Source organism: Triticum aestivum, chromosome 5A (assembly GCF_018294505.1).
Source record: "Triticum aestivum cultivar Chinese Spring chromosome 5A, IWGSC CS RefSeq v2.1, whole genome shotgun sequence".
Lineage (NCBI taxonomy): Eukaryota > Viridiplantae > Streptophyta > Magnoliopsida > Poales > Poaceae > Triticum > Triticum aestivum.
The window spans coordinates 540,132,570-540,141,915 of record NC_057806.1 but is presented as its reverse complement, the minus strand read 5'-3'; the positions used below and the strand labels follow the sequence as shown (position 1 = coordinate 540,141,915).

Genomic DNA, 9,346 nt, shown 5'->3' with positions numbered 1-9,346 from the left:
TCTCTGCGGAGCTAGTCGACAGATCGAACAGGCCGTAGAGGGATTCGTCGGGCTCGATTGCCGCGACTTGAGGGATGGCCGACTGGCGTGCCACCGCGTGTCTCACCCACCACTGAAGTCTCGACCGACCGAAGCGCTTGCGCCGGCGGGAAACAGGGAGGGATGACAGCACAGGAGCCGACCGATAGTGGGTCGATGGTTGCCGCAAAAGGATGTCGCAGGCGCACGCGCAAAAGTGTGTCGCCCCACGGACAGGGAGCGCGTCCACGTCGAGCGGAGCCTCCTGAAGCCAAGCGGAGTCGTCGGCGATGAACGTGAGCGCGCCGAGACGGATCTCGCGGCCCTCCACCAAAACTCCGCCGGAAACCATGATGATTCAGATCGGAAAAGATCGCAACTCCTCCAACAAATTGCTAAAACACCGACCCCAAGGTGGGCGCCAACTGTCGTGGTTCTAAGTCTGATAGTAATGTAGGGGGGTAAGTATGGAGAGGCAAGATCTTAGCTATGGAGAAGTTGTAAGCACACGAGGTTTACGAGTTCAGGCCCTTCTCAGAGGAAGTAATAGCCCTACGTCTTGGAGCCCGGAGGCGGTCAACTGGATTATGCGTGTATGGTTTACAGGGGTGCGAACCCTTTACACTGAGGAGGGGGGTGGCTTATATAGAGTTCGCCGGACCCCTTCGGCCCTCAGTTATGCATGGTTTTAAATACATTAAGGTCGGGCGTTACTGGTAACACCCTTAATAAAGTGCTATGATGACCATAAAGGCTACTTAATAACCGACCGTTAGCATGCGGAGTGCCTTTAGGTCTCCTGGTCGTCGAGTGGTTTGGTCTTGGTCGAGTGTCTTCGAGTCTGTCGAGTGGAACACCTCCAAGTTGATTGAAAGGTGATTTCTTCTATAGATGTCCTTGAGTAGGGCAGTTTGAACAGGTCCATGCCCCTACCCTAGGTGCATAGCTTCGTCAGCTAATTCCTCGGGACTCCGCGCCTGTGCTTGCCTTCTTAGCACCAAAGAGGAAACGGTTGTCCTGCGCCTGCTTGTGCCCGCCTGGCCTTGGTCTTCATGGCTCACGTCATCTGAACCTCACGAGGTGAGGCTTGCATGGATATCTCTGCTCCTTAGGAGCCAGCCTGAGGAGGCTGCTCCTTCTGGAGGTCTTGGTGTCGTCCTCCTCGTGAGGCTTGACCCCTCGCGAGGGTCTTGAGTTGTTGATGCTGAAGGTGGGCCGTACCAGGCAGTCGATAGAGCCACGCCGTGGGCCGCAGGCAGGAAAATCTGGGTACCCCCGTTCCCAGACGCCGACAGATGTATACATCACGATTAGGTGGTCTTTTCCTCATATGAGTTGACCTTTCCCCATATGCGTGGTGATCTTTCCAACCCAATGAACTGGGAAGTACAACATCCTCCAACAGTGCTAAGTTCTGGCCAGAAGTATTAACGTTTGTAGACGCACTTGTATATTGTCCATACAAGCCACGACCTTAAGAAACTGAATTTTATGCCATGTGCCCCATGATGTGCACAGGTAGTCATAATACAACGGGCCCCCGTAGATCTCATGGTTGTTCACTCGAGCAATCAGCAACCAGCAGGTTTCAACCATCACCAAGCTCACCCCTGCCAGTTCTGATGCCTCTCTGTCAGCCATCTTTTTCCTAATCCGAAAAACAGATCACCAGGTATTTGGAGAAACCCTAATCCACCTTCTACCCTTGTCGATTTAGCAAAAACTGGGTAGCCATCCAAGGATTGCCCCAAGATTAATCCGAGCCAACTCCTGTGAAGGATCTCCGACGGCAGGGGAGAGAAAAACTCAACAGCGGCGAGATCGCGCCGAGAGGATAAAGAACCCTAAACGAGAGGGTAAGTTTTCTATATTCATGCAGGTATACCAGAAAGAACTCCTTAGTAGTAGGGGAAGGACAGAAGTGCACCATGGACTTGAAGTGATGATGCACCCAAGCCTCAACCTCAAGTCCAGGGGAGAAATCCCAGTGGAGTAGACCCTCCATGGGCGCCGCCATATTGGAGATCACTAAGAATCGCCATGTGTGGGGGTGGAGAGAGTGGGGGCGGGAGTCACCATCGTCCCTAGCAGGAGATACAACAATGTTCGGGTTGATGAAACTAGCACATGAATGCTTCTTCCGCTTACAATTCCGAGTCAACAACCATAACTCAATCACTTAGCCCTAGCTCTTGCTCTTTCCTTCCTTGCAACGGGTTGCGTGTGTGCCTACTAATATTTACTTACCTCAATGGTGCGCTAACTTTAGAACGAGGATATGCCAAATTCGTATTGGGGGGGGGGGGGCTATGCGGCAATTCGACCACTGTTACTGTACTAGATATCTCAGGCTTATACTGGAGAAATTATGGCTTTACTTCTCTTCTTGCTGGTGATGGATATAGTCTCGATGGCTTTGGTCAAGTATGGCATAAAAGTCAAATAGGATATCCTTCAAAAGGGAATTTCATGTGTGATCACCTTGCCTCTTTTAGGGAAGGCTATTTACCAAGTAAGTCTGCGCAGCATGCTACGAAACATAAGAATCATTTTGAATCCCATTCATGAACATATGTTAATAATATGAACTAGGAACATTGACCAGGAAAATACGAAATTATCTATGACCCAATTGGACACATACCTTGTCTGAGGGAAGACCATCTCTGGTGGATCGGACTCGCGATATGTGAAGCGTCAAGGATTGAGGGGCACAGCATGTTGGAGGTAGCACATCTATTCAACCCACGGCATACCGAGGGCATGAAGCATACATGATATCGGTAGGGAAGAGGAGCATGGCGGGGTGGGCTAGCGAGGTGGGCCAGGGTGACGACGAGGTGCTATGAATAGGAAAATGAGGGAGTCGACGATGAGTGCCCTGTGGTTCTGGCATACGGAGAGGTGACAATGAGGGCCGATGCAGGTCTGCGGGCGGGCGTTGTTGCGGTGCTCGTGAGAGGCATCGATGCGGGCCAGCGGGGTGTCATGAATAGGAAAGGGGGGAGTCGGCGATGAGTGTTGTGTGGTTCCGGCGCAGGGAGAGGTGACAGTGAGGGCCGATGCAGGGGCGTGCAGGTCTACGGCGGGCGCTATTGCGGTGCCCGTGACAGGCGTCGATGCGGGCCGGCGGGGTGCTATGAATAGGAAAAGGGGGTTAGTCGACGATGTGTGTCGTGTGGTTCCGGCGTAGGGAGAGGTGACAGTGAGGGCCGACGCAGGGGCGTGCAGGTGTGCGGGCGGGTGCTGTTGCGGGCCCGAGAGAGGTGTCGATGCGGGGCGGCGGGGCGGCGACGTCGTCGGAGAAGACCGGAGCGGGGGACGGTCATGCAGGCTGGTGCCATGTCTTTTCTTTCTAGAAGAATTATGTTTACTCCACAATTAATTATGCCCTATATATACTGGTCCACATCCAGAGCTCTATATTTAGGTATAAATTAATATTTGCCAAACTTAAGCACGGTTCTCCAGCTTTAAATGCGGGTGGTTTCGCTCGGCATGAGATTCAGATCCAAATTAGAATGCAATAGTTGCTTATTCCTTACTCTCACTTACCACAGTGACTTCACGGGGATCTACCGAAGTTGACGGTATCGCTACGTGATAGATCATCTAATAAAAAATTTATCAGCTTTAACACAAATATTTTGCACCTGGTTCGCCCTATCGTGAGAACGGGGGCTGTATTCTAAATTTGTTGACTGCTCATTGATAGAAATTCTTAAATTGTTTCACGGAGAACATTTATCTATCATGTGTTATACTTCTTTGCACTCATAACAAAGCACATTTTAATACCTCGCTTCTATAATTGGTAGGATTAGTTTCTGTCCACATGATGTTTTACTGTAACAGGTCACCATGGACGGAGAGTGGCCGGAGCAGTACAATGATCTGTACAATTGGCTTGGCCTCGGGTATCCAGGCGGAGACAACCAGGTTATCCAGCATAACCTTGGTGCTGAGGTGAATGGCCTGCCTGGAGCCGCCGCCAACATGGGCAACAACACTAACGCAGCAGCTGCAGATCAAGGCAACGGCGGTGGACAGGCCAACGGTGACCAGACGGCGGGGACACGGGAACGGCATTTCAGGCGCCGTCACACCGTAGAACAGATCCAAATACTTGAAGCGTACGTACAATTCATAATTTGCAAATCTTGCTTCTTGAAGATAATAGACGTGTACGCATGTACAGATCCATTTTCATTGATGCTACATGCAGTGCTTTCAAAGAAGGCCATCATCCAGATGAGAAGCGCCGGCTGGAGCTTAGCAGGAGGACTGGCCTGAGTCCTGCACAGGTCCAGATCTGGTTCCAGAACCGACGCAACTCGGGGAAGGTAGACATCGTTCTCTTCCACGGTGAACTAGATGAGATTTCGTCATATGATCACGATATGAAGTTTGGAAAGAGCTGTGCCGTTAGATACTGCTAGTCAATTTATTTTGTTAAATAAATAGAACTAGTAGAGTGGCCCACGCGCGCATCATCCTAGTCTTCTTTTCGCAGATTCACGTCCGTATCGAATTTGTGAGTCATAATTTTTTTCTGAGCACACTCATACTTTTAGAGGGTATGTAGTAACAATATACTCCCTCTGTTCAAAAATATAAGACTTCTTAGATCACTAAAGTAGTACTTCCTCCGTCCCAAAATAACTGACTCAGTTACTCGTCCCAAAATAACTGACTCAGTTACTAGTATAAAGTTGAGTCAATTATTTTGGGACGGAGGGAGTATTTTGTAACTGAGAATAGTTATACCAGGCATGCCAGATGGCCTGCCATAAACCACGTCTATGAAAGAGGTAATCGTAGGGTAGTCTGTCAACAACCGTCTATATAAGTATTGCCAAGGTTATTAGCAAACGGTTGTCACCGCCAACTATTACTAGTCATCGTCTGTGATGGAGTTCTTACGAGTCGTCTGTGATGACCGATGATGATTTTTGTAGTAGTGCATTTTTTTTGTAGTAGTGCATATTTACTCATACCACTAAGAATTGAAATAATTTTAAAATAATACTATAAAAATTATACAACATATAATCTAATTACGAAAGATGAATAAAACACAATGAAATAAATTAACCATACCATGTCCCTTGATTTAGAAAAATTCTCACTAAGATTTAATCAATTTAGATAATCATATATTTTTGTTTCCAATTTTTTTCTGGCATAAACATTTAATTACTAATAAAAGTAGTCATGCTATGTTAGGAGATCAATTATGAGCGGAAACAATTATATAGGAATAAGAAGTATACTATGTTAGGAGATCTAGTAACAACGCAAAGAATCATTTTTTTTTTGAAAAGGGAGACTCTCGGCTTCTGCATCAGAACGATGCATACGGCCACCTTTATAGATAAATAAAGAGGTTCAACAAGGTTTTACAGGATTATGATTTCTATCTTTTTATTTTTGGCATGAGATAAATATACATTTTAGAGAATACAAGTAATTTACTGTATTACTTAAGATATGTTTGTGATCATTATTATAATAACAAACCACATTCTAACAAAGCGAGACAAAATTTGAAAATCCTCTGGTACACAAACAATAGTCTAGAAACACAAACCAAGGTTTAGTATATTGTGTTAGGGGTATGTTGTTCGTGGATGCGAAGGTGGAAAAACCTTGGAAAAATATATATCCACTAGAGCGAAGGTATTACATGACGGATTTTGTTTAGAGTACTAAAATAAATTACCTAGGTGTACATCTATGAGCTCAGGTCGTAGTTGTGCAAGCTGATGTCGAATATAAGTTGATCTTCCTTCCGGTATCTAGGATTGTGTTACATATTGGAAAAGTAGTCCACATTCTCTTGGAAATACCAAATGGATTGCAGCGGAGACAAACACAAGTAGAGGAACGCCAACACAGCTGGCATGGCCCCTCAACTTTTAACAAAGCAAGTAACAACAATCATTTATGGACAAAAATAATAACATGATCTATTTTTGTATTTTGGACTAGTCTGCCATGATTTACCACATTGTTGTCATGTTGCCTTCGTAGCTAGGAAAACATTCTTTCATTATTAGTGCCTTTGTACCTATTTGTTCTGTACCTAGTCTCGAGTCTTCTTACATGGGCGTACATGAAACTAATGAATGCAGAGCAAGGCCCAGAAGAAGGAGACCGAGGAATTTCAGCAAGAGAACGACCGGCTCCAAGCTGAAAAACAAGCACTCATGTCGGCTATGCAAAACAAGATTTGCATCATATGCAGAGGGGAGGACACCCCGGAGCGGCAGCGCCTGTACGCCGAGAATATGATGCTCAAGGACGCGCACATGCGTATCGCCGACTTCCTTAAGAATGTCTCCGGTGGAAGGCTACAAGTGATCAACCACACCGTCGTCGACACCCATGCTCCTCTCACGCTCACGGGTCCAAATCCAGTGACGATTCCTGACCATGGCATTGCCCGCGACAACCCTGAAGCCGATGGAAACGCCTTGGCGATTCAACATGTTGCTTGTGCTATGGAAGAGTTGAAGGTGCTTGTAGGCTTGGGTGCGCCAGTGTGGTCGCTAGCGGAAGGTGGCGAGGTGGAGGTGATCAACTACAAGGAGTACCTGAAAATGATGTTCCCGAATGAGCACCACGAGATGGAATTTGGTGCGGACGGCACTAGGAAGACTGGCATCATATCGTGCACCGCCACCGACCTCGTCGGCATCCTCATGAACGCGGTACAGCCCTGTCTCCGACCTCCATCCATCAGTTTTAGTAAAACTTATATTTGAGAAATAGTCATACAGGGCTTTGTGTGTGTTGGGTCTTTTGCAGGATTGGTGGTCTCAGACGTTCCCTGGCATCGTGGCAAGTGCCACCACCAGCAAGGTCATCACTCCCGGTGATTCCGGAGATGGGATGGTTCAACTGGTGAGAAGCAACGCTCTGCTGACTGTTTCAAATTTCAATACGTCATGTACCATGTTAACTATGTAGTCCACATGCAGATGAATGCAGAGCTGAGGGTGCTGTCGCCACGGGTGCCGGTTCGCAAGATCAACTTCATTAGGCATTGCCAGAAGATCGCGGAGAACATATGGGCGGTGGTGGATGTGTCTGTTGATGGAATTCGTGACCAGGCGGCGGGCCTCAATGACGGCGCGCCTTCAACATACACGGCCTGCAAGCTTCAGCCGAGCGGTTGCCATATCCAGGAGTTGAGCAATGGCCATTGCCAGGTATTCTATCGCTATACAAAATTTAGCAATGTCCATCGTTTTAACATTGGATAACATGGCTAGCAAATTGTGGGTACGAGTGTAAAGCACACAAAACCCCGTCAAGAGTGAAATGGAGCTAGTAACATTTCCCACCTCTGCTTGGCTTATGCACATTCACACAAACCATAAGCTACATAAATTTTCTTTCAGTTTTGCTAAAGCATTGAGTTCTACATTTCTTTGCACACTGAAATAATGTTGTCTTGTAAAACTAATGGTACTGCCTTCATTTCTCTACATTACATAGCAATAGCATAGTTGTCATTCTTCCATTGTCACCAAAGTTGCATTTAACTACGTATCATTCTGCTATAATATGGATCACATGCCAATGTAAACAAACTTGATCGCCCATTGATTTTATAGGTCACATGGATCGTGAACATGGTGCATGATGAGGCCACTGTACCACCGCTGCACCATCCACTCTTCCGCTCCGGCTGGGCACTCGGTGCATGCCGCTGGATTGCATCCCTCCAGAGGCGATGCGAGTACATTGCCTCCCTGCATACCAACCCCGTTCACACCCTCAACAACAGATCTGGTGAGTGACTCATCTCACAACCAAATAGCAGAGAATAAATAAAACATCAGCATAAGAATCGAAGTTCTAAACGGTTATGTAATCGACGGATCCTAAAGGTGGAGCAGCTGCTATAACGGCCGAGGGGAGGAAGAACGTCCTGGAGGTAGCACATCGGATGACACTGAAGTTCTACGAAGCGATATGCGGCCCGGGGAGCCAGCCAGGGAGAAGCGTCGATGAGCGGCGTGGCAGCTGTGGCGTAGGCACCGAGAGGTATGAGGTGGCTGTGCGCGTGGTGACTTTCCCCGTGGGTAGAGGTGTTGCAGTGCTGAGAGCTACGACCACGGTATGGCTCCCCAGGACACCGGCGCAGCGCGTGTTCAACTACCTCTGTGATGCAGATCGCCGAACCGAGTGGGACATCAGCGCCAAACGTACCTCCACCATTCGCCAGGAGGGCTGTTTTAGCACTGGAGAAGTCCATGGCAACTCCGTCTCTCTCCTGCGCACCATTGTAAGTCCGGTTGGCTACTCTGCTAGTTTCATACTAATATTTTGTTGTTGCTATAGCATCGAAATATTGCAAAGATTGATAGCTAGAAAGTTGTGCTCTTGTGTTGTGTCCCAAACCTCTAATGGTCCTCAAAAAATTTCATCCAATTCTCACAGGCTTCCAACGGAGCATACGGCAAGCTGATCCTGCAAGAGTCGTCCATCGACGCCTCATGCATGGTGTTGGCGTACGCCCCAATTGACGACCAATCCGTGGAGGAAGTCATGAACGGTACCAATATCTCCTTCTCCCTCCTGCCGTCTGGGGTGGTCGTACTCCCTGATGGCAACGCCGAGCCAGGAGCGCCTCCAACTTCTGCCATGTGCTCCTCCAGCTCCTCCAGCAGTCACAAGAGCAACTCTGGATCGCTCGTCTCCACCATGTACCAGACGCTGCTGAGCGGCCAGCCACCGGAGCATCTCTTCAAAGCTGTTGCCGAGAATGTGGGGAACCTGCTCTGTCAAGCCATCGACAAGATCAAATCTGGCGTCCATGCTAACGTCGTTTTATCTGCTTGATGCGTCGTCTACAATTTGGGATTATCGAAATAATTATACTTCTTGCCGTTACTGCAGACTATATGCAATGTGCACTGTTTATTTCCTTGTTACCATCGTACTTTGTCCCGCGCAGTTACCGCGGAAAAGACTTTTATCATCTTTAATAATTTATTAAACAGACTTGGTTATGCATTACTATTGTCTTGTTATTTATAAGAATGCCAACTTACTGCTAAATATGTCATCCATATGTGTTGTTAGATTATTACTCAATACTTAGGCCTCTTTTGGTTCATAGGATAGGATAATCATATCAATAAGAAATTTGTAGGAAATGAGATGACATGTATCTCAAATCCTATGAGTAGGAATAGGAAAAGAGATGCTATTTGGTTCCCACCAAAGCAATATTTTCATTGACTCTAGGATCATTTTTATTTTTCTATGATATGTGAAGGATATGAACAAATCCTATGTAGGAATAAAAATCCAT

At 47.2% G+C, this 9,346-nt stretch overlaps 1 protein-coding gene across 2 annotated transcripts; it reads left to right on the top strand.

Moving 5' to 3' along the window:
• Positions 1-3,525: 3,525 nt before the first annotated feature.
• On the top strand, positions 3,526-9,090 carry LOC123107562 (homeobox-leucine zipper protein ROC6). 2 transcript variants are annotated; one of them, XM_044529536.1, is made up of 9 exons: positions 3,526-3,608; positions 3,874-4,151; positions 4,244-4,361; positions 6,153-6,731; positions 6,829-6,924; positions 7,002-7,232; positions 7,641-7,818; positions 7,917-8,314; positions 8,470-9,090. In XM_044529536.1, exons 2-9 carry the CDS (start codon positions 3,880-3,882, stop codon positions 8,869-8,871), a joined length of 2,274 nt encoding a protein of 757 aa, XP_044385471.1. In that variant the 5' UTR covers positions 3,526-3,608; positions 3,874-3,879; the 3' UTR covers positions 8,872-9,090. The 2 variants fall into 2 exon arrangements, with proteins under 2 accessions (XP_044385471.1, XP_044385472.1); XM_044529537.1 differs by lacking the exon at positions 3,526-3,608 and adding an exon at positions 5,632-5,697 and having other exon boundaries at positions 3,880-4,060; positions 4,255-4,361; positions 8,470-8,871.
• The last annotated feature ends 256 nt before the right edge of the window (positions 9,091-9,346 follow it).

Coding starts and splice junctions, on each gene's coding strand:
- LOC123107562 (XM_044529536.1), top strand. CDS start 3,880: ATGGACGGAGAGTGGCCGGAGCAGTACAATGATCTGTACAATTGGCTT. Junction 7,233..7,640: donor TGAGCAATGGCCATTGCCAG/GTATTCTATCGC, acceptor TTGATTTTATAG/GTCACATGGATCGTGAACAT. Junction 7,819..7,916: donor CACCCTCAACAACAGATCTG/GTGAGTGACTCA, acceptor CGGATCCTAAAG/GTGGAGCAGCTGCTATAACG.